This window comes from Cebidichthys violaceus, unplaced genomic scaffold, assembly GCF_023349555.1.
Source record: "Cebidichthys violaceus isolate CVI_PGR_0920_01 unplaced genomic scaffold, fCebVio1.0.p SCAF_134, whole genome shotgun sequence".
NCBI classification, from domain to species: Eukaryota; Metazoa; Chordata; class Actinopteri; order Perciformes; family Stichaeidae; genus Cebidichthys; species Cebidichthys violaceus.
The window spans coordinates 100,333-125,482 of record NW_027176301.1 but is presented as its reverse complement, the minus strand read 5'-3'; the positions used below and the strand labels follow the sequence as shown (position 1 = coordinate 125,482).

Genomic DNA, 25,150 nt, shown 5'->3' with positions numbered 1-25,150 from the left:
GTGATAAGTCCTTCTATACCGTATGAAATAAATATGTCATACCTACAATGCACTGACTGTACAATTACATCAAAACGCATCACTCCCATCTGCTGGTAAGTAAATGTTATACAAGTAGTAACAGAGAAACAGAGAAAATCTGCATGGCTTTATTATACAAGTCAGCTTCCATTAAAAGAGAAATACAGAAATAAGCGTGCATGAAAAAGCACAGTCTTAGTGTTCAGTCAAACATATCACTGAATTATTTCAATTACCAAAACAATTATTGCAATGAATAATTTATCTTTTTACAGAACTGAAGCTTTACAAAAGCAAGCCAGTTTAGAGCAGTGACTGTGTAACAGTACAAACCTGCTCAGTGTTCAGTTGCCATGCATTTTCATCTTAAAGAAACATTCAGCAACAAGCTCAGGTTACTTGGCTCATCAGGGTAAATCATATGTTTTTTTCCAAGCAGGTTTTTTTTTTGTTTTTGTTTTCCAATCTGGAAAATCTGTGCAAAATCTGCAGCATTTTGGATTAAAGTTACAAAGAAACCATCGGATTTTGTCAAATAAGCAATAAAATGTGTTTGTTTGTTTTTTGGTGTGCAGCCTAGCGTAGCTCCTTTGAATATATGGAAATGTAATTTCATTCGTAGCTGCACAGATACCTCACAATATGAAGGAACAACATGACAGTAAAATAAATAAATTAACAACATAGGAAATGTGTAGTGCGAAGCAGCCCCTGCTGCTTTCTACACTCATTTGCATATCAAACATAGTGAATCAAAGGCAGCCCTCTGACTGGGTCTCAATTTGATGTGGTAAATTCATATAAGTCTGCAATCAATATTTAATTAAGCGTTCAACACAGAGGGTACATTTCATGTTGGTTGTATGATCCCTTTTAATGGGGAACCCGAGATTAACTGCGCTGTAATGGCGAGGAGGAAACAATCTGCCGCTGCGATAGCGTCGTAATCTCCCTTTGTGTCTTCTGCTCTGCCTCCTCGATGCTGCGGCACACGCTGAGGAATACTTTGACGTCAATCTTCATCGCGTCTGCTTGTGTCCTACATCGCTATCACTTCCTATGACATGTCAACGGCAGCCTGCATGCACCCCCTGCATTCTCTTAACGCGTCACAAAGAAATGACAGCACGAGTAAGAGGAAATACACAGTAAAGCAGCGAGAAGAGCACACATTCAGTAGACAATGGGTGGATTCAGGTCCAGCCACCATTTTTAAAGTGCCTTTTGAATATTTGTGAGGTCAGGTTGAAGCAATAACAGAGTAGTTGATTTTTTTTTGCAAACAGTACATACAAGAGACTCTAAAAGAGCAGGAATAAAAAAGGCATTATGGCATGGCACATTTTGGCATTCTAACTCCTAGACTGTACAGAAGAGTGTTGCCTTAAGGAAAAATGTAATTTAAGAAAAATACGATGAAGTACTTCAATGGACAAATGTCAACTGACTACACAAAGATGAAACACTAAGGTACAACAAATGTTAAAATGTATGTATATGTACAAAAGTCTCTGCTTTAAGAAATGTTTCAGGCAAATCCTGGGCTCCCATCCATCCAGCACACACTGAGACAAACGGGAACACACACGCTGAGATACTAGACTCTCCAATACTGTTCGGAATGAGGAAGGGTCCACAGATTGTGAATTGACAAACTGGAGCAGCATCCTGACTTTATGTGTGTTACAGATGGATTCTCCTCACCCATCGGAGAAGAGGAAGACCAGTCAAGATCCACGATCCAGCTTTTGATTGTCTGACAGGGCTAAAACAGTTCCTGAGCCTTTGCACTGGTGCCACTTCACATCTTCACTATCTCAAAGCACCGGCCCAGTAGATTGTCCATCATAAGCTGGGAGACAATCAGGTCTGTAGATTCCCACATTTTTCCTCTTTAATGATTGATCAGTGCTGGAGAAAGCAGACGTGAGCGGGGAGTGAGGAGTGGTCCTCAGTTATGAGACAGCTATGGCTCGACGTGTTCCTTCTGCCTCTTCATCATCCGCAGGTAAATGTCACATTCAAATTCTGTGCTTTCTTCTCTACGGGGAGCTGAGCTTTCTCGCCTTCAGGTTCCATGGGTCTGCAAGAAAATATACAGACTTTTAAAAAGATAATCAATGTTTTTAAAAAAAAAAAAAAAAGTATGGCTCAGCATTATATTGTCATCTTGGGAGACCATGTCTTTTCTTTACCCCCTAGTCTGGATGTGTGTCCTCGACTGCTGTCGACTAGAATCAGCTGCAGGCTGGAAACTGCTATGAAGCCCTCCTGTCGCCTGCTCAGGTTTTTTACCAGCCTGGAGGATGAAGAGGACCAGCAAAGGGTGAGCAGGAAAAAGGGATTGAAATTAGATCAATAAAGTTGTGCTTTTATGTAGCTACTTTGGCCAAATATGCTATTGTACTCTTTCACATGTGGGATAGTTTGGCTGATAACGAAGCCACCCGTACAGACTAGTTTACCTCACATTATGTGTGCTGACAGGCTGACAACTCACCAGCGTCCCTTGTTGTCTTCAAACTGCAGTTGAATGACGTCTCCACATTTGATGGTGATGCTGTCTGGTCCATTTTGAAGGCAGTCAGCCAAAGCCTTGTATCTACCTGGAGACTAACACAAAAGGAACATTTTCAGGAACACAGCAAAAATGAAAAATGAATGTCATAAAAAATCATTGTATAGTTATGTTAAGAAAAGTCATATTATAGTGTGTTAAGAGTGTAAAGAAAACTTTATAGTATAGCATATCGAAAAAAGTCACAATATCTCATGAAGAAGTCATAAAAAAGTAATACTAAAGTATATCAAAAAAAGTCATAGGATGCATGTCCAAAAAATATATATTATAGTCATACTATAATATGTTAAATAATATGTTATGTCGAAAAAAAAAGTAAAAAAAAAAAAAAGTTATGGTATGATATGTTAAAGAAAAGTCATAGTATAGTATGTCAAAAAAAGTTATAGTGAAGCATGTCCATAAATGTCATAGTATAACATGTCCAAAAAAAGTTAAAGTAAAGCATGTTGAAAAAAGTAAAAAAAAAAAAAAAAATAATGGTATAGTATGTTATAAAAAAGTCATAAAGTTATAGGGAAGTATGTTAAAAAAAAGTTTTAAAAAGTAATGGTATATGGTAAAGAAATAGTAAAACATTTTGATAAAAAAGTCCTAATATAGTATTTCAAATATAAGTGTAAAAATAGTCATAGTATGTGTTCCGGCCATTACCCTCATTGTTGTGTTTTGATTGTATGCTAATAGGATTTGTGTTCCTCTGACCATCTCCACCTCTCTCCCTCCTGTCTGACGAGCTGGAGTGGCTCTCCAATCAAGAGGATTCAATTTGGGAACTGAACAGCTGCATGAGCTTGGCTCACCCATCAGTGGGCCAAGCTCCCCAGCTTACCTCTCATTGTTGTTTTAGAGCGAGAACATGTTAACTTAATTGTTCTGTCAACTCTGGTATTGAGGTACTTGTAATCTACCATATTTCTCTATATTTCTTTTATTTACTTGAACAGCAGCTACCTTTCCTCATAGTCTCACTCAATTGTTTTTGTTTTTATCATGAATCTGAGCTTCTTGTTAATAAAGAAACTTTATTTGACCAAATTCATCTGGTTTTATGTTGTTTCCTAACGGCTTAAAGAGCTGGGTCATAAAAATATAGCACGGCATATAAAAGGTCAAAGTATAGTATGAATTTAAAAAGTCACAGTATGTTATTAAAAGAAGTAGTATTGTACGGCATAAAAATAGGTTATAATATGTCATAAAAAAAAATCATAGTATATAGTATACAAGCAATAAAATGTCCTAGTATGGAATGTCGAGAAAAATCATATTATAGCATGTCCAAAAAGTCATGGTATAGTATGTTGAACAAATTCATAAAAAATGTATAGTACATAGCATGTCGAAAAAAGTCATAAGTAATAAAATAATAGTGTATTATGTTGAAAAAGTCATAAAAAATTCATATTTTACTATGACGTAAAAAATGATAATATAGTATGTCCAAAAAGTAAAAGTAAAAAAATAATAGTCTAGTATGTCCAAAAAAGTCATAAAAAAATCTTACTATAGCGTGTCGAAAAAGTCATAAAAAAAATAGTCATAGAATAGGAAAAAAGTCATAGTATAGCATGTTGGAAAAAGTGATGAAAAAGTCACAGTATAGCATGCCATAAATAAATCATTAAACAGTCATGGAAAATTTCAAGTATAGTATTTCTAAAAAGTGATACAAAATGTCATAGTATAAAATATAAAGTCATAAAAAAGTATATATATAGTAAGTCTAGTAACTTGTAAAAAGGTCATAAAAAAGTCATAGTATCACATGTTGAAAAAAGTCACAAACAAAGTCATAAATAAGTCATAGTATAGTATGTCATAAAAAAATCATAGTATGTATATGTTGAGAAAAGGTCATACAAATGATAGTATAGCATGTTGAAAAACGAATTAAAACGTGATAGTATAGTATCAAAAAAAGGTCTCACCAGTTGCACCAAAACCTCCTCCTCTGTGTCAGATGGGTGGAAGGCCTCCCGACCTCCAGACCACTCCTCCAGACCCTCGCAGATGTCTACCGAGTGATGAGCTCCGGGCCAACCTGTGAAACACACATTACTTTTGGTTGTTACAGGTATTGATGAATGCTTTTATCCAAAGGCTACACCTTAAAGGCACCACGTAGATACTTAGTCACTATATTGACATTATAAAGACCCCTTTGTCACTTACTGGGAAATTAACAAGAACGTTGAATCAAAAGCTAATCTCAGTAGTTGGACCTTTTTCCCCCAAATTCCTCGATGTACCTGGTTCTTCAGATCAAAGTACACTTGAACTGCTGAGGGGGGGGGGGGGGGGGGGGGGAGTCAAATATCTACATTATGAAGAAAATCAGCAACAGCAGTACAATACTGTGAAATACTGTGAAAAGCAAGTACGGTTTGCATTAATTACCATAACATTTACTGTGGTTAAGTTACTAAGGATCTACTTGATCGTGGTATACGTGTGTGTGGTCCAGGTTTACTCACTCTTGCGGTTGTGCTGGTGTTTAGGGGAGTGAGGCTGGGGGTCTGGACTGCTCCTCCCCGACTCAGTGTCCTCCGAGCTCACTGACGCCCTCTGCTGTTTGCTGGGGGAACAACACAAAATAACGCGTCATCAAACCGCTTAATGCAGTCAGCAGACACACTCAGGATAGATGTTATCCTCAGCCACACAATCCAGGGTCAGCTCTCACTTCCTGAAACTGATCCATACCTCCAACATTTTATTGGCCCCAGATCAGTGTCAAGGAACAACTCTGCCCTGTTGTTTCTCACACAGCCACGACCATTCAGGCACCAGCCATACAGCAGCACAGAGCACAGATCAGCCAAGCGTATCTGTTTGAGTAGGGAGTAGGACTCACAGACCACTGATGCAGTGTGAACACATGGTTCGCATGTGTGAACACCATGCAGGGAAGATCTGGTCTCGTTTTTTTTTTTTTTATAAAGACACAAATTTAGAGATTTGGTCACTTAGTAAGAATGCTTCTGGAAAGCAATTTATACATGTCGCTTGATTAGATCTCAAAAACAAGCCCCATCTTTAAAACCAGCTGTCATGAGGAAATTAAGAATATTCATGGAATGAAAAACAAAACTCTACTTTTTGTTCGCCCTTTGCGTTACATGCACACTAGCAAATCTGAGATGCAGAAATGATTGTCTTTGGATAGCATGTTAGAAATGCCATGGAGGAGCTGCTAAGACACAGGCCTTTCAACGCGGGGAGGAAGTGAAGGGGTCAGCTATGAACCAGGATGGAGGTTATAGAAAGAGCTTGCAGGTGACGATCAGTATGCAAACACAGCTGCCCTGGGTTTCTGGTCCCCAGGCCAGGTGGTTCATGCCAGGGCGAGGTGAGCCAGGCTGAGTTTACCACTGAGCGTTAGGGCAGGTCAGTGGCGCTGGGAGCGCTGGGGGCGGTGGAGGGGGCGTGGCCGGGGCCGTTGCCGGGGGCTTCGGGGACGGGGACTCCGGGAGCGCAGGCACAGAAACACGTCGGCCGACAGAGAGACAAAGTCCAGCCCCGGCAGACAGCCCCTGGGTACCCCTCTGGACGGCCGCATGCCCCTGCAGGTGGGGGATGGGAGGAGTGGGGATAGGCAACCAGACAGCAGTGGACAGAATGGGGCCTTGCGCCCGTTCTCACACACCACTACACACGAAGCTTCCACCAGGGAGACGCCAAATGATATCGTCACATTCACTCAAGCTGTGATCAACTATGAAAACTCTTGCAGATAGTATAGTGCTGTGAATGCATGTGTGTGTGTGTGTGTGTGTGTGTGTGTGTGTGTGTGTGTGTGTGTGTGTGTGTGTGTTGCGTATGCTTGTGTGTGTCTGTATGTTTGTGCAACTATAGCCTACAGTCATGCAGCTAACACAAAGCTGTAAATACTGTATCTGTAAACACTGACCTCTCGGAGAGTGGAGGAGGAAGCTGCATGTGTCCAACCATTTGGCCATGTTGATATGCTTCATCTATGAAAAGAGAAAGAAGGCATTGTATTTAAATTCCAGTGCAGGTTTACAGTTGGTTTTAAACTAATAGTTTTGAGCAGAAGGGCTTTGTCAGGAGTTGTGTGCCTTCTGCTTTACCAAAGCAGCCATAAATTAAATGCCTCACTGAACGATTCGTATAGATGCGTGTGAATAAATGTGTGTTTTCGTGCATGTAAGCTTATGTGGCGATAAAGGAATGGGCGTGAATGAGTATATATGACTATATGACTATATATGTATATTTCTTTCTTTTTTTCTTATGATATGAAGATTTGGAGATCGTGAAAACAAATTTCATTCCTGGGACGGTAAAGACAATCTTTCTAGATTTTTGTCAACAGACTATATTGAAGAGAATCAAAGCACAAACCTCCGCTTACAGAGCTTTAAATGCTGTCTGGGGTTTGTGTGATGGAGTTCAAAGCACAGAAGCTAGTAATAGGCCCAATCCCAATGTCCTGATTTCATGTGTTTTTATGTTCCATCTTTAATCCTTAATGCGTCTGAGTAAATGTAATATATCAGGCTGAACACCCATGTGCCGTCCTCTTTGTTTACCTTTTTTATGTCTCTGGCTTCCACTGGTCACCCCTGTTTAACGTCACATTGCTATGAATTGTGGGTAATTCCCTCGGGCAAAGTCTGCAGAAATGCTGATTTACGGAAAGTGTTCATAAAAGGCTCAAAATGTCTGCGAGGGATCCCTCACACACTCAGCGATTTGACAGTGGGACAGCCCTAAACCCTCACGGACTTTGTGGGGAACGTGCATCAAAGTCTGTGTGTGAGTGTGGAGATTGGTATTGGCCGTTAGATTCTTTGTCCCACATTAACTTCAGTTGTTCACAGACCTCTAAGCAGCTTCTGCTGGTTAGTCAGGATTCTGCGAAGCTCGTTGAGCCAGGCCATCTTCACCTCCACTGTGGGAGCCTGAGAGACGACAGAAACAGCATCTACTTACCTGGGACAGTTCACATTTATCAACATTTAATTCAAAAGAAGACAGAATTAAATGGTATAGTATATAGAGATATTGATTATCAAAATTGTTAATTAACTAATTGTTTCAGCGCTAATTAATAGGGACTTAAACTACAGAAAGAGTAAGAAATGAACAGCGATGTACCGTACTTAAACTACTGAAAATGCTCGCATTAAACTTACCTGAACCACATACACTTCCTCCCTGCCACTGTACCAGATCTCAAACTTCTTCACATCTCCCTTGACGTTCTCTGTGATCCCCACAGCAGTCATCTGCCAAGACACATACACTGTTTACACCGACACACACACACAGACAGCATTAGGACGAGCAGCACAAACAGCACATCGTACCTCAGACTTACATCATGTAACACATCTGTCCTGTCAGAACACAAACACTCACACTCACACACCTCCGCTGTGTGACTGCTTCCTGCCCACATCCTCAATAATAAATCAGGAGCAGGAGCAGCAGCTGTTGGTGGGACACCTGCTGCGACACCCGCCACACGTCAACACATACAACAAAAGACGTCTTACAGGAAAACACCAGGTTCAGTGGCCAGCTGGGCAACTTAAACGCCTTAAAAGGTAACAACACAGACACCGACATGAACTAGGTGTCTCCAGTAGATAGTTCACTTCATTACGTAGCACTAAAACCTAATTATAGATCATGCAGGACACTCTGACAGCGCTGTGCAGCTCCTTCAGTGGCCGGCTGCTTCACCCGCAGTGTGTGAAGGAGAGATACCGCAGGTCCTTCCTGCCTGCTGCTGTCAGCCTGCACAACCAACACTGCTCCCAATAGACCACACATACCCTACAGGACATTACTCATTCATTCATTCATTCATTCATTCATGTGCATAATCAATATCAATAACAATGTACGTATGTGCAATATAAACACTTCATACTTCCTACCTCATATATGCAATAATGTGTATTTTATTGTATATTTTAAGCTTCTTTTTTTTTTGCGATTTACTTATTTATTATACCTTTACTGTTTGACTATTTATTGTACTTGTTTTGTTTTTATTATCTTATCTTGTCTTGTTAGTGATAACATGAGTGATTGTATGTGATGACTTTTAACAAATGCAATAAACCGTTATATTAAGTTATTAGTGTTACAGTAACAGTCTTAACTGGCAAACAGGAAACCACCATCAGTATTTATCTATAGCATTGTGTTTCTTTAACTCTACAGCTGAGCAGTAAATTGCATTTTTTGATGAATACATCATCATTGTTACAGGGGTAATGTATAAATACATATTATATATAATATAATATATGTTTACGCATATCTAAGTCAGAAAATTGCACTGTTAGCCAAAGTATTATATACTACTATGGACACATTTACAGTGGCATTCTGATCAAAAGGCAGAGAGGAACTGTTGTTTGAGAGGTACCAAATAAAGAGACACATTGAGAATTTTACCCACAAAGGCAGGCTGTAGTGCTAATTTTACCAACCTCCTACTTTAAAATGACGTAATCTTGGCTACATTTAAAATGACAAAGAATTCAGCTCAACAGCTGCCACAAAATGTCATGTTCTCACACTTCGGACACCACTAGTCACTTTCTGTACTTTCTCCATATGATGTACATTACTGTATGCTGACATAGTAGCATGGAGCACTGGAATAACTGATCCACTGAATGCATTTGTTCAATTCATTATAAAATATTCCAAAAAGGCCGGTGTACTCCTCTGAAGACGCACACAAAGACACAGACCGACCTTCAGACAGTGCTTGAAGCTGTACGAGGGCGTCTTGTCGCAGCCGTCTCCGTGCTCCTCCCTCCGTTTGCAGAAGAGCAGAGCTCTCTCGTACAGGAAGAGGTGTCTCTGCATCGGCTTGAATCGAGCCAGCTCCTTCATGCGCGTGGGACCTTTCTTATGGCTGATCCACACGCTGAAGGAGCCCTGCATCAACACGCGGCCCAGCTCGCAAATTTCACCCTGCATACAACAGAGGGAGGACGTTATGTGTGAGCCTCTGTTGTAAATATATCGTCTGTAGAAACGTACGTTAGAAAACATTGATTTGAGTTCAGAACGCTCACCTCATATCCTGTGATGGCTATCTGATGCATGGAGTCATTGACTGATTTGAGCAGGTCCAGCATTGCCGTCAGCGCCCCCTGCAGTTCTGCAGAGCCCTCGCAGTCTGTACTGTATTTGAGAAGTTCCTGAACACACAAGCAAAAGAACCGACGTGTAGGAAAATACATGTAAAACACAGTAGCTAAACAGCACACTCTAGTGGTAAGGGCATATACGACACATTTGAGGGAACGTAAAGGGGAATTTTCATGACATTTATGGCACATTCCATGGAAAGTCTAGCATGAAATAGCTTGTCTCACATACATAATGTAGGGGATTGAGTTCATGTGTATGTTTGTGATATATCACCACCCTCTGACTAACCTTAAGCAGCAGCTGGTACTTGGTGAGGCGTTGGACTGGTTTCAAAAGGTAGGAATCCAGGCCCAGTTTGTGCTCCAGCTTTTTCTGACACTCCTTCACAAGGAAGACAAATACAAAGAACTATGAATGTAATGTTGGTCAATGACAGATCACAGCTTTTTTAATTGTTACTGTAAAACTACACTACAGTCTACAACTGTAGAAGTACATATTTACAGTACTTGAAATATTGTAAAACTATAAAACTGCCAGGAAATCCTGGCAGAACTGACCTGAAAGAAGCCGCAGTCTGAGAATTGTCTCCACAGCGCCTCAGAGCGCGGCTTATTCTGACAGTAGCATTCATACATTTGGAAACTCTCTTTCTAGGGAGGCAGGAAAGAGAAATCTGTTCGACAAATGTGGCAATAAAATTATGCACGAATGATCAAAATGTAAAGAAGCTACACAACATAACGTAACATTCATCATCTCACCCGCTCCAGAAAACAGGCTCCCACACTTTCAGGAGCCTCCAGGCATCCCTCCAGGTCCTGAAGGAAAACCCTGCATTCCCAGAAAAGGTCAAGAATTGAATCTCAAACACCTAAACCCTTACATCAGGGTTAGTACAATAACTGGCTCTCAGGGCCTCAGCCAGCACCGGTCTCATTTAACTAATCCTTTCCTGTGTTTTGCATATATGCAAAGCCTTTTTAAAATTTGTATTATCGACTTTATCTGCAACCAATCCATGCAATAAATTGATTTAACAAATCCATCTGCTTTTATGTGCCTTCCCTTTCCCAAAGAGAGCTGGTTGTATCTGTTGCACATCCCAAAATCAAACTACAGAAACTACTTGAGCTATCAAAGCATCTCTCTCAGTACCAAACATGTATTTCCAGCTACTGTAACTGTAACATGGTGAACCTGGCTCAACAAACAGAGCCAAGGCTCTCAGCAGGACGGCCCACTGAAGAAGAGTAGAACACTGTTTACAACTATTATTCACTAGCTTGCCGTCTTCTTTTTCCCTGCCTTTGCACATCGCTGCATGTATTAGAGTGTTAACGCCACCTGTAGATCACTGGATGTTGTGACACCATTAATAGGCCTGTGCATTGCAAAGTGTAGTTCCTCAAAGCTAACACTTCGAAGCAAAAGAAAAAAATACTCTCTAAATATGTTAAGCTATACACCAATGGACCACCAAATCAATATATTGATAATCGTCAGAATACATTGGAACCACATTTGTCTCCTCACAACAATGTGTTTTGAAATGTTTGCATATGTACTTGTGTGATGCGAGTCCTTGATGATAACTCACCTGCTGTGAAAATTATAGATCTCATGCATGTTTCCAAAGAGGATGTCCCTCTTACTGCGCAGGATCGGAGGCAGAAGCCCTGACAGAGCTGGATTGTCCATCTCAGCCCTGTATCCCTGCAAGATGTAATCATAGCAACATCATTAAGGAAATATGAGGTTATTGCATATGCAAAACTACCAGGAGTTATTTAATCAACAACAAACATACAGTACACACATGGAAGAATTAACCATATGGTTTTTCTATTTTTATGTATTTATTTTCATGTATTTTTATGAAAAAGTGGGGGAGAAGAGTGTTTTCTCACCAGCAGAACTGACAGCAGCTCCTCCACATACATTCTCTCTGTCTCTATTAGTTCCCTCATCACATGACTGTGACACGAACACCACACACACAAAGAGAGGTAGACACAGAGGAGAGCCAGGGGGCATTATTAGCGGTGAACAAAGAGAATCACAAAGTAAACAACATGAAGAGCAGCGCTGAGGACAGACAGGTGGGTGGACAGATGCCTGCTCCTCACCGCTTCAAGAGATCAGGGCTGTCCTCTCCGTCCAGAACGTAGGACACGCAGCTCCGGCTCTCCTGGTAGTCGTGCATCACCTCGATCTGAACACACCACAGATGGACAGCACTGACTCTTCCATTTGGATTTAGAGAAAATGTTAATATACTGAACAACTTATTGGACCATAGATGAGAAAATGATGAGATAATAAACATGTTGGGGTTCAACACAGCTGTGATAGTGGAAAGAAATTAGGGCTGTCATGATGTCAGATTTTCACTGCGCCATTATCGTAGACAAAGGTATTCACAATAACGATAATATTGTCTATAGAAAATTGAAAAAAAATTGTCTTGTGCATTTTGTCTCTTTTTTGGCAAATGAATTACACTCAAAATGCATGTAGGTAGGTAGAGAGACTATAACCATAACTGGGTTATTTACACAATGTAATATTATGTTTATTATTAACAACATTTAATTAAATTATGATCAATATTACATTTCTAAATATTAGGGTTATCACCAATACAGATACATCACAACACCCCTAATGGAGATAAACAAATAAAACATAGAAATAAAAGTTTGTCATATGTCCTTACTTTTCTGGAGTTGGGGCTCTTTCGGGACGCTCTCTTCCCGGGCAGAGAGAGGTCGAACGTGAACTTCAAACCATCACCTGTAAAAGCCACATCGTCAGCCGCAGCAGCAGCAGCTCATCAAACGCTACACATTACCATGTGATCTGATGAGGCAAAATGATCGCCCTTTGTACGACCTTTTGTTTTTTTTATTTCTCGGGAACTTAAAAACAAGCGTTAATCAGTCATGATCGACATTTCCGGCAATCAATGCTAATAGGTTTCCAGCTCTACTGGTGCGGCCTGGAACCAGAACGTAAAGATCTAAAGCAATGTTTGGCACGCCTGCCTGTCCTTTTGATCCCCACAGCTGAAACCTTACATGATAGTCCAAGCTCATCCGAGTACTGTGCCTTTGCATGTGCCATGTTACATTAATGAGTGGTACGTATGTATGAGCATGCACAAATGCGTGCGTGTACCTGTATGCATGTAGCAGATCCATTCGATCAAAGCTAACCACTTTTCCCTTCATCTCCTCTCTTAAATGGCTGCTGTCCCTCGTATCACAGGGGGTTCATAATAATCACTTTCATTCTCTTTCTTGTTATTACCCTCATTAGTATGGCTTCATTTCATTGATAACAAAACCTTAAAGACATGAATGGACATACAAAAAAAGCGTATTTACATTATAAGCACACTCAATGGATGGAGACGCTTTCAGTGGATACAATAGACAAAGAAAAACGCACACAGATTTAATTGGGTTCCACTGTACTGTATATGGTTAGCTTTGTGCAACCTCCCTTGAGTCACAAAGGGAGATGAAAGGTTTCTTTAATGTATATGAACCACATATGGCTTTATAGCAGCTATCCTGCCTAAGAGAGCAGTCAGGTATCTCCCAGCAGACTGATTATACCTTCTCCCCTCGTTCTAGCTTGCTTGTAAAGGTGGCCTGCTAACCCCAAAGCCCATTCAGGAACACCTTAGGCTTACACAGTGGGACCCTGTGATGTGTTAATTTAACCACGGTGCCTAAAGGAAAGATGCAAGTGGGGGGGGGTGGGGGGGGGGAGATGGTGCCAGGCCATGAGGGCTGGGATAAGACCCCATACCGGGCCCTGGGAAACACGGGAGGGTCGGTAGTGAGTCGGCTGATTTTTTAGAAAGCTCACTGTGTATGCAGCTCACTGAAGACATAGGCTGTTTATTTTACTGCAATTTTTTCAACAATGTGTGTGTGTGTGTGTGTGTGTGTGTGTGTGTATTGTACCATGTTTGGGGGAGAAGAGCGGGGACTTGGAGCGTGGTGGGTTTTCAGCCCTGGGGGTCACCAGTTGGATGGGTCGCACATGTTTATCAGCCAGCTTCCTTAGACAAGCCTGACGGCTCTGGATCATCTGCTGCACCGCTGTATGCTTCGCAAACGTTTTCCCTATCTGGGCCTGACACAGAGAAAGAGAGAGAGAGAGAGAGAGAGAGAGAGAGAGAGAGAGAGAGAGAGATTTGTGATGTAAAATCCAGAACCAGGCTGATATTGAGAAAGAAAATGGAAAATGAATCAAAGTCATAGTGTATACAGATGTCTGTTGTGGTCACTGACCTGCAGCTGAGGTGTGATGACAGCTTCGTATTCGATGGTCAGGATATCAGGTCCTGAGCTCAGCATAGACGGCGCCCCCTCCAGGAACCTCTCAATGTCCCTCAAAGCAGCCTGGGCCCCCTCCTTAGACTGGTACTTATCTACCAGCTGATTGGCCAGCAGATACGCTCCATCGTCGCACCAAGTTTGGGCCTGAAGGTGAAGAACACGCGTGTATCACTGTAAAGAAATCAGTGTGTTCTGATGCGTGTGTGTGTGTGTGTGTGTGTGTGTGTGTGTGTGTGTGTGTGTGTGTGTAGATGCACATGTCTCAATACCTGTCCAAGACAAAGCAACAGCTGGTGCGTTTGCAGAAGTCGAGTGTGTTTGGTCTTGAGAGCAGCATTGAGTGTATCACAGTAGTGGCGAAGCTCGTTGCAGCGCTGCATTATAAGAGCCATGGCGTAGTGGTGACCCGCCGACAGCTGGTGTCCGTGAAGGATGATGATCTGAGCTCGGGACATCACCTCCTGATAGAGCCAGCAAAGACGCACATTCATTTGGACACACTGCGGTCACAGAGGCTTCCAAGTCCTCTGGCACCCACTATATGTACAGGTTAAGTGCTATTTAAGTGTTATTTGCAGGTATTGGTTACATTGACCTGTGCATTTGATTCCAGACTGTCCAACCTTTTGAGAGCCTGTTCGGTTTGAGCCAGAGTGTCCACAGATATGGAGAGCTCCCTCTCTTGACCCACCAGATGCTCCAGACACAACTCCATCTAAAAATGAAATACACCATCAGACACACACATTAAGCATTAAAACATTTAAACTTGAGCCTGAGGATTGGACAAGACAATATCTCATCCAAGTGCTGAACATTAAAAGATGTTATCCTCTAAGGAGTATGAAAACATGGGTACAAACACACAACACTTTCTTTCATGCGAACATGACAAACATATTAAATCCTTACCTCCTGAAAGCTTTGTTCGTATCTAAGCAACTGCAGGTACTGATGGAGTTTCAGATGATGCTTCTCAAAGAAACCATCGAAGGCTGACTCCATGTCTCTGAGCTGAGCAAGAAGCCTAAAAAAACAGAGGGACTTTGCTATAAACCTTTAAATCACTCAGTAAAGTATTTGAGGTTTACAATTTGACTAGAACATTATAAATGTGTGATTTTTACAATAGTTTTTACCTCTGTACTGTCTCCCAGTCCAGCCTCACATCCCACTGGGAGTCGTCCTCCTTTCCGGAGGTCTCCAAGCTTGCGAGAAGATGACGGCCTTCCTTCGACACTGACCTAATTGCATCCTGTCAAACAGAGGACACTTTACATAATAAATTAACAGCATTCAAATAGTACTCAATATACCATTGACGTAATAGTAAATGTGTAATGTAGGAAAACCTTGCCTTGAGTTTCCTGTACTTGTCAGTGTGGGACTCAAGGAGATACTCGATGGCTTTCCCATCATCACACAGCTCGGTCTCCGCCAGCTCAGTGCCGAACCCCTGCAACATCTGTGCAATGTCTTTGACTGTGACTGCGAAACTTTCAATAGCCTGTAGTGGAATCAAAGAACACATAGACCAGTGAAATGAGAACAATCTTTGGTTCCATGTTCTTACAGAAGATACAGAGCCCTTGGTGGATTTCTACCCATCAGTGTCCATATATATGATGAAAACAAAAGAAAACAACAGGATGATAAAGAATGACACCGTTTATTGTTTAGTCCCAGTGCGTTTCAGAATTGATCTGTAGCTTACTGTTCGTAAAACAATCCAGTCGCTATGACAATAGTCCAAAGTTCCTCCAAACTCTGAAGTAAGCTGGTTCTCATCAATGTAGCGCAGCAGGTCGGTGACAGAGCTCAGCATCACCACCTAAAGGTGCAGACGAAATCTGAGACCTCACAAGGAACACTTTGTACACTAAGCAAAGTTATGAGAGTGGCATGTTTCATTTTTTTCCTTTTATGTATATCGATACCTAGTGTTTTTGAAAAACAGAATAGGAAAAATAGGTGTGATTGGTCATTAAAGGGTCATTAAAACCACTTGAATGTACACAAGGCTGTTCATAATAGTCACAGTCTGTGGAAATGGCATGACAAACTGATATTTTTACCGTTGATACTTCACAGATTAAAGTAGATCACCATAACTATTAGAATCATTCTAAGATAACCCGCTTTATTAGAACTGAAATCAACACGTGTTCTTGGCCGTGTCCACCACAGAACATTTTGACTCATGGAGAGCAGGGTTGGAACAGGAACGAGGTGTACCTTGTTGTGATGTGGGACATGTTTGGTAACTGAGGAGGAGCTGCCTTACTGGCATCTTGAGCATGAAGTCCTCTTGGCTGAAGCGAAAGCCAATATCAGTAACAGTGCGGTGGAAGAAGCTGGTGGGTCGGAGCACCAAGACCAGGTGGAGGTTCCCAGGAAAAGAGGCCTTGAGGAGGGAAGAGAGATTCACTGTCATGATGCTGCGTATGGAGGAGGATACAACTTTGTCTCAAGCTCAAGGTGAAACATAGACTATCAGTCCTCTACATACTGGCACAGGAAGAGGTACGAGCTATGAGATATGAGATGAAAAGCAAAGCTCTCAACCTCCACGTCTGACAGGAGAGACTTCAGGTCTCAACCATTCTGCCAGACAGACGATTACTGTCAGCCTAATGGATTCAGTGTTTAGTCACGTCACAAATGTCGTATGCTGCATCTGGTCTTCTGGTCATTTGAGGTTGTTTCCTGACTTTGTAGGAATGTCTGCATCTGCACAGGCTATTTAACAACAGTATACAGTCGAGTCAACTGCAGGTGTGGTGATAACTGTAAATAAATAAAAAAGTAAAAGAAGAATCATTTCATAAAAAAAATGTTGCACTTGCAATAGCATCCCCTGCAGCAGGATTTTTATATGTAACATCGCCTCTTATTTTATTTTATTTTTTTGTCTTAATGTATCACCAGTGCATGCAGTTGCATGTGACGCAACTTCTGACATTCATTTGTCCTAACTAGACCAAGAAGGGTCAATCACTCAAGCGTCCTATGTTAACATGAACATGCATTAAAACGCCACAACATCAGCCTGTTTAGGTTCCACAGACACACCGCCAGTCGCATGACTAAGCAGAGGAGCGATGTGCACCGCAGTGCTACACTCCGCACAGCGGACACAGACGGTGCCACTGCCGCATTCACCCTGCCCGCCCGCCCCAAAAAAAAAAAAAACTTCACCCGAAACTCTTCACACGGTGAATAAAACTAATGAGCAGCTCGTTACCGGGCTCCTGCGGATCTTCGGCATTTCCCGCCGGTAAAAGCACTCAGCCATGGTGGTAGAAGCCATCTCGGTTAAACGTAAGCTCCCGTGGTAAAAAAAAAAATCGGTGCCAGGCTGAGGTATGCAGCGGACTCCGGCTGCCTGACCACAGCCGCAGCGCCCCTCTCTCTCTCTGCTGCTGCTGCTGCCTCTCAGACGGAGGGAGGCAGCGCTGACTGCAATGTTTCCCTCGCGCCCGCCTCCCTTCTTTATCCTCTCCCATCCTCAGCGCCCCGCGTCATCTCGCAGTTTTTGCTTACTCATTCATTTGCAGCAATATGCCATTGAACATTCAGTACAGATTGTTTACGCTTCCCTTCATACACACCACACGGAACTATACACCAGGCCGGAAAAAAAACATGTGTGTGTGTGTGTGTGTGCAGAACTATAGTCTGTGATGGGTGCTGTCCAGGTATTGCAGCACCATGGACAGCGACTCATAAACAAAACAGCAGCCTATGCACACAGCCATATTGCGGCTCACAAGCAATGATCTATATTATATATATATATATATATATATATATATATATATATATATATATATATATATATATCATGTCTAAACAGTCTAGTCAGAATATTGATTACATACAAACGGCCTTGGTGATGAAATGAAATGTAAAAAATGAAACTCACTGCTATCCTGGCGAGTGCAGATTTGATTGAGGCCCATGTATCCAATCTTCGGTCTAAAATGATGATAAATTTTACTCCGGGTTGCCTCGCTCTGCAAGAGAAACGAGGCAATTGTATAGAGCTGTAATGTCATTCTGTGCAACCCGTGAGGATTTGGTGATTTAAAGCTATCAGACAGGGAAATGAGAAAGCATAACCAGTCAAATCATGTAATTTATAGCTGCTTTATAACTATTAGTTGATTATCATTCAAAATTCACTGCAACAATCCAATGTAAACTTTCCTAATATCATGGGGGAGTGAGGTTTGGACACAGAGGGCATCAGTAGGACGTGTGACACTACGGAGCAGTGAAGACCAGCTGTGCTCAGAATACAAGCACCGGGCTTTTGGCGCACTGCAGAAAGAGAGAGGGAGAGAATCAGACAGGAATAGATGAAGAAGGACGCACCGAGGGATGAGAGTGAGGTATGTAAAGACTTTGGCTAAAGCTTCCTCTGGAATGTCACTGAAAGCCGAGCACTCCGGGAGGGTGACGATGACGCTGGAGTCTTCCCCACGGCCCCCTGAGAAGAAAGATATCAGCAATCAATATATGTATGAGGCGTGAAAATACAGGTGGGACATTTTGGTCTCTACTGACTTCTATTAAGAAACGACCAAACAAGACCTCACCTGACAGGTATGCCACCTGTTTCTCTATGTAGCCTCCCACCTCCTTCAAGCTTAAAGGGACAGTCACCTCTAGAAGAAGACGCACAAAGTACTTTAATTACAAAGCTTAAATTAACTCATTAAAAGAATCAGTTGAACAATGTCAGTCATGTCCAAGTAGAATAAAGGAGTACTTGTGAAGCAGACAGAAGTGAGTGGGCATCTTTTCTATCTTTCATAGTCTCTAAAACACCCAGTGTCAGAGTGAATGTATTTTGGCTTTCAATGACGTCACTTCATGACGTCAGAAAAAAACGCTTCAAAGGCTTTTCAAACAGAGACGACCACACTGAAGCCTGAAGTTTTGGCATGAAAGTGCTTCCATTTAAAGACAGAGAGTCGCACATATCAGCTTTAATCTGACAGTATAGAGATTTTTTTTAATAGAGAACTAGTATTCCCTGATGCTACACATGTGTTGCATTCAGTGGCAGATTTAAACCCTGCATCTGGGGTAAATTAGACAATGACATCATTAAAATGCATTAGCTCCTTTACTGTACAGCGTCTGGAGTGATGCTGGTGTCTCATGTTCGGTGCCATTGGAGTTCTTGTCTGAGTGGCCAATAAATGCACAGAGTCTCTTATAGAGCAGCCGGTGCAGTTCAAAAGAGGCTTTCATCTGCTCTTTGGTGCACCGAGAATCATTCAGCCAGATGTGTAGAAGACAGACTTGTTGGGACTGTTTACACATTTACAGTAGATTTAATGCACAAATACCATCAAATAAATACTTGTAAGTAGATGTAATGCATGCCTGTAGTGCATTATTTTATCGGGAGTAAGGAAAACATTAGTATGACTTACCAGCTTTCTTTCCAAACAAGAATTATCAACAACAGACAGTTTCAGTTTTGAGGCACTAACTTTTTTTTAAAACCACACTAAACTAAATGTTCAGCAGTCAATACAACAGATCAATCAACTTGCTCACAATCAATTGTTTCCTCATCCATAATTGATAGAGACATTACAAATTGTGAAGAGAAATAGAAAAACAGAGTCATAAAAAGAAAGAGAGGGGAGGAGGTGTTATTTTCCAGTAACAGTGTCCGTCAGGTTGTCAGGGAGCAACGTAATGAGCTCCACTGGTAAGTGTTGAATATTTGATGTGAGGCCTGTAACGGAGAGGAGCTGAGCAAAGCCGGGCCGGAGCAGGACCAAAGGCTGGACCGTGCATACACAGACACAGGGTAAAGTTACCGTCACACTGGAATAGTTATATAACCATCTATAGCCTCAGGAAGATGAGACAGGCCGTAAACAAACAGGTGTCATGCAATTAACATTTTCCATTGGCGTAACTGCAATTTACCAAACGAAATTTCGTTGTATCACTACAATGACAATAAAAACCTCTTTATCTTATCTCTATCTTTATTTACTGGCATATTATGCTGTGGATCATATACTGTATATAAAAAAAAACCAATATGTGAGTCAGTGAGATGTAGAGCATCATATAAAAAGGAAGCCAATGTCAAAATCTGACGAACAGATTATTAGTGTAGTTCTGAATCTACTTTTGTGGATGTAAAACGGAAAAGAAAAAAAAACACACACACACACACACACACACACACACACACACACACACACACACACACACTGCGGCCCTCTACTGTGTTTGATCAAAGGAAGGGCAGCCTGCGCTGCAAACTGCAATGCTGTTAAGAAGACGTGTGGACATACTGTACTCTCCCTGCCCGACTAACAGCCCATCCCACGATTGAGTTCTGCCACATGAAATGCCTTGCAGTCTGTCAATCAAACAAAGAAACGATAAGCAGTTCAGCATAAATAACTCACCGCTACACACACATTTTAAACAGTTAAAGGTAATCAAAGCGGTAATGCGTCATGACCTTTACAGGTGACATGCAGGATGATTTGCACAGGCAAAAGTCAAATAAGCTCTGTTTGCTCCTCAGCTCACACAAAGAGAAGGAAGAATGTTTGGATGGAAACAGAGATTTGCTGCCAGTCAAACAGATCCAGACTCCCAAGACCGATCCTTTCAGTCTGCATACAAAGTTTATCTCTGTTGTCCAAACAGTGATAACCATCTACACTGATTGTATTTCTAAAAAGCTTTCATCCACGTGTACTTTTTTGTAGGTTTTATTCTTTTACAACATTGAATAGCAGGGGATTTTATGAGGCCTTTTTAACAATTAACAGTGGGGGGGGGGACTCCACAAAATGAGGAGTCAAAGAGGTTTTAATACAGTTTATAGGCACCAGACGTCATCAGTGTTCTGTGCAGAAAAACAGAGAATAGTCTTGTCAAAGGGGAGACGATATCATTTTCTATGCTGACCTATTGATGGTACAGAACACGTTACTGACATAATACTGTAAGTCTTAGTGAGTCATACATGAGAGCTAGAAGAGGCTGGTTCCAAGAGGACACATACCCAGCATGGATGTTGCAGTCAGTCTGATTTTGTCGAGGCCCAAAAAAAGCGGAACATGTAATCCCTTGCTGAGAAAGAAATCCCTTCTTACCCATACAAACATGTTCATAGTACACAGAGACCTAGCCTCATACTGCTTTTAGGTCATGAGATATTTTGCTAGACAAAGCTTGCAATGCTAAGGGGATTAGAGTGGTGGGTGGCTGCATTCTGATAGAAAAAAGCAAAAGAAAATTGTGTTTTCCCCCCGCTGGGATACATGAAAACTAGATTGGTTTAAGGCCAGAAAGATAGATAGAAAACCCTAGACAATAACACCGCGCAGCTTTGACCGGGCAGCACTTGTGGGTATTTGGTTGGAATACATTTTGTAGTTTTTGCAGTGATATTTGACACAAATAGATCAAAATATTGTGTGATCTGGAGGGAGGAATATTTTAGCTTTTCCAACGCTATGGGCTGCTAGCCTTTGCAGTGTTTCGTTATTTATTCTGTTTCATGAGGCTTTCTGTCATATATTATTATTATGTTTGGTGTCTATCACACTGATGTAGAGAAAACAAAACAAAAAGCTAGTTATTATAAAGTGAACTCTCTGTGCTCATTCATGCTGAAACTGCAAACAGTGTAAGAAGGTAAAATGTCCTTTAATGTTGTTTATTTGCACGTTAGTGGATGTTTAAGCACTAAAGGAGTTGAGGTGTCATTTCTGGAAGCATTTCAAGTCTCCGTTTCGTTAAAGCCCTGTCGGCTACTGAGCTGAAGGTCAAAGCAGTCAAACTGTCAGCTGAAAAGTAAGATGAAAATAACCGAAATGCCTGTTAATGCATAAGCACTGAAAGCAGTTAAACTGTCAGTTGAGGTGTAAGAAACAAAAATAGTTGAACTGCCGTTTGAAAAGTAAGCAATACATTTCAGTTAAAGCGTTGGAGATAGTTGAAGTGTGCGCACTGTGAATGACTGAAGTGTAACTCAGGTATGTAAGCGTTGACAGCATCAAGTTTAAGTAGTTGAAGTGTCAGTTGAAGAGTAAAGGTCAGTGGGCGTCTAGCTGGGATGCAGACATTGAAGACAGTGCTGTGGAGAGTGTGAACAGAGTGAGAGAGTGTAGTTGAAGTGGAAGGAGGAATTTGCTTTTACTGTGTTAAGGCCCGTTTAGCCTCTGTAGCGTTTGATGATTCATAATGCTTCACTTTCTATCATAAACTATTATCAGACAATGTGGTATTTACCATACTGCTGTCAGCACAGAGGGAAGCTATATGTTTTCATGGTATACTGTACCAGCTGGAGTACTTGTTCGTGGTTTTACACAGACCAAAACCCAGAAGATTTAGTTTGTACTCCAACGAGAGAACAGTCTTCTATTGTTTCCTAACAAGACAGATGTAAGGCCCTGTGTCATTAATATTGTGCATATATTGTAGGTTCACATTGAAAAGCTCCCATTCTTTAAATGAGCCAAAGAAGGCTCACACACTCGAGTACTATGACCCATGAAGTAAATGACGAATCTATGGTTATTGTGACAGCAGTGTGTTATTTATGCTCACCACTGCATCCCCTGTAAGCAGATTAGGACAAACCCAGAGAGAGAGAGGCTCACATTTCAAACAGAGCGAAGATGAAATCGTTGCGTGGTATAAATAGAAACTCAGCGTGGCCTTGTGCCTGTTACCTACAGACCCCAGACCAGGTACACAGGAGACATAAAAGAAGCAAAGTCCCATCAATTAAACAATAACTCATGGCTGCCAAGATCCCAAAGTAATCACATTAGCGTGGAGGAGGAAGCCTGGAGGGAGCTGCTCCACGGAGCTGTCAATCACATCAGGAGCTATTTCTGTCCATCATCTTGCCTTCATTCTCCAATTTGTTTTCTGCCATTGGCAATATACACCTTCAGAGTGAGGCCTGACTAATGAGGAGGGCGATGTTGTTTGGGATGCTTTTCAAAATGAACTGCCGTTGGGATAAACAAAAAGACGTTTTAACTTCATTACGTTATTGTATCAACAAGACCATAACCTTTTTGGTTTTATGTACTAGATTCAGTTACTGCTTTAGGATACAAAGTGCTGACAGTTCGTAACTCAATACATGACACAACAACATACCCTGAATAGTAAAAGCTGCATTATGCACTTTCTGAACATCCATTTTCTTCTTTCGAGTGCGTTGGTTGACGTGAGCGGCATGTATTTTTCTTCCATCACCGTCTCACTCTGAGCCACAACACATATTGATATTCAGGCCACAAATGATCACTATGAATAAATATCTGTTTATCTGGGCTTAAAATAGATGACATAATCCCCGCAACGGCCCGGCGTTGAGGCAAAGCTGCAGGAACTAGCCCATCAATAAAACTGACTAAACTAAGACACGGAGTGCAGTTCTCCAGTTACCTCGTGTAACGGTTCTCAGGAGTTACGAATGAACACTGCGGATCAAACTAAATGGATGTCATTCCGCTACAGTGCTTTTGAGTTTCAGTCAGCTGATCTGCGCTTCAGTGATGGGAAACAGTTTGAGAGCAGACACAGGATTATATTCAAAAGCCTGCTAGTGGCCACCAGGAGTTAGATGAGGACAGTCAGCATCATGTGTACTCACGCTGCAGAGTGCTCTCCAGTTGAGAGCCCGCCTGCAGAAGGCAGCGGTAGCCCTCCATCTCCCTTTTGGACTCTTTCTCCGGCACTCTCTCCTCCTGCAGTGAGGCTGGGCCCATTCCCTTCTTCTCCGACACAGGATCAGGCTGGGAGAACCGACGCTGAGACAGAGTAGTCCGGGCCTTACATCCTCTACAGAGTCCTACAGCCCTGCAGAGCGTTCCTGGCTGGGAGCTACAACGGGGAAACGAACGCCAACCTGCCTGTGCAGGTCCCGAGATCCAGACAGGACAGGCTGCTGCTGGATCTTGCTGACCTTGAGCTGCATGGAGTGCCTCCACACTGAGCCGCACAGTTACAACAGAAAAGGAGACCTGTCCACATAAGCAGAAAAGAGTGTTTGGCTCTTCTGTGTAATGATCTCTTCCCCTCACTCACACACACACACACACACACACTGCAGGCAGACTGTCCTGCTCTCAACAGCAGCTACTTCAAAACAAACTAGGCTCCATCTGGCCTCTGCTGTCTGTCTCTCAGTCGCCCCTCCCCTTTTTTTCTCTCTCTCTCTCTCTCTCTCTCTCTCTCTCTCTCTGGGCTTTAGTGCGTCAGCTTTGCACCGAGCAGAGCTCAAGAGTCTGCCCCTGACACACTGCCAACTCCCTCCCAACTTTTCCTCTCACCTCACACTCCCTCGCGCTCCCTTTTGCGGTTTTCTATGCCTTCAGTATACTGCTGACTGTACTAAAGTAGGCTGGATTGTTATGTTGTCTGGCTGCCTTGTTCATGTCCCCACTTTCTTCAGCTTTGCTATAATATAGATGCACACACAGCGGAGAATAGCTCCATTGTGAAAGAGAAAATGAAAATCTACCGCACCCTCAGCCAACAAGTTCGGCCCATGCTTAGCACAGCTTTTAATGCACAACAATCACATTCAAACAGAAGAAATATGAAAGGGTGTCATTGTGTACATACTGATACACAGAGCCTTTCTCAACTCTACTCCTCGCTGCTAAGCCCACAGCTACTCTGAATACACGAGTACTCATTAACAGTAGAGGGTAAAGTGGAGAAAACCAATACATACATGTACATAAACCTCATCTACAGTGACTCACGGCGCTGGGGGTTTTCTCGATGCGAGGCCACACACACACGGAGCAGTGGGAGAGCAGCAGTACGCCGTCCTGATACGCAGCCACTCAGCTGATCCAGCTTAGCCTCTCAGCCATCTCATTACTGCACAGCATCTGCTTAGTGTGGTCAAATGCACACAAACACACACATGCACACACACTCAGACCCACGCACACACATCCTTAGATCAGGCACAACCTGCTGACATAACCGTCGGTGTAACAAAGCACTACAA

The 25,150-nt window shown here is 42.1% G+C and overlaps 1 protein-coding gene across 3 annotated transcripts; it reads right to left on the bottom strand.

Annotated features, from left to right (window-relative positions):
• Window positions 1–133: 133 nt before the first annotated feature.
• mcf2a (MCF.2 cell line derived transforming sequence a) lies at window positions 134–25,071 on the bottom strand. 3 transcript variants are annotated; one of them, XM_068708138.1, is made up of 31 exons: window positions 24,897–25,071; window positions 23,780–24,149; window positions 18,708–18,776; window positions 18,484–18,598; window positions 18,032–18,122; window positions 16,391–16,510; window positions 15,821–15,937; window positions 15,464–15,613; window positions 15,246–15,361; window positions 15,019–15,133; window positions 14,702–14,821; window positions 14,376–14,567; window positions 14,059–14,250; window positions 13,729–13,900; window positions 12,471–12,547; window positions 11,881–11,966; window positions 11,662–11,728; window positions 11,352–11,467; window positions 10,516–10,585; window positions 10,312–10,404; window positions 10,040–10,132; window positions 9,673–9,798; window positions 9,347–9,568; window positions 7,765–7,857; window positions 7,452–7,530; window positions 6,516–6,579; window positions 5,080–5,180; window positions 4,534–4,646; window positions 2,522–2,634; window positions 2,217–2,320; window positions 134–2,104 (listed from the first exon to the last, which is right to left on the bottom strand). In XM_068708138.1, the coding sequence occupies exons 2-31, from the start codon at window positions 23,892–23,894 to the stop codon at window positions 2,064–2,066; spliced, it is 3,342 nt and encodes a 1,113-aa protein (XP_068564239.1). In that variant the 5' UTR covers window positions 23,895–24,149; window positions 24,897–25,071; the 3' UTR covers window positions 134–2,063. The 3 variants fall into 3 exon arrangements, with proteins under 3 accessions (XP_068564239.1, XP_068564240.1, XP_068564242.1); XM_068708139.1 differs by lacking the exons at window positions 18,032–18,122; window positions 18,484–18,598; window positions 18,708–18,776; window positions 23,780–24,149; window positions 24,897–25,071 and adding an exon at window positions 17,351–17,524; XM_068708141.1 differs by lacking the exons at window positions 18,032–18,122; window positions 18,484–18,598; window positions 18,708–18,776; window positions 23,780–24,149; window positions 24,897–25,071 and having other exon boundaries at window positions 16,342–16,427.
• Window positions 25,072–25,150: the final 79 nt, after the last annotated feature.

Bases quoted from the DNA above. Each gene is read 5' to 3' on its own strand.
- mcf2a (XM_068708138.1), bottom strand. From the start codon at position 23,894: ATGGGCCCAGCCTCACTGCAGGAGGAGAGAGTGCCGGAGAAAGAGTCC. The intron at 15,938-16,390 runs GTAAGGCAGCTC...CTGCACCTTTAG, and splicing joins ACTTCATGCTCAAGATGCCA to GTGGTGATGCTGAGCTCTGT. The intron at 5,181-6,515 runs GTCAGTGTTTAC...TTGTTCCCCCAG, and splicing joins CCTCCTCCACTCTCCGAGAG to CAAACAGCAGAGGGCGTCAG.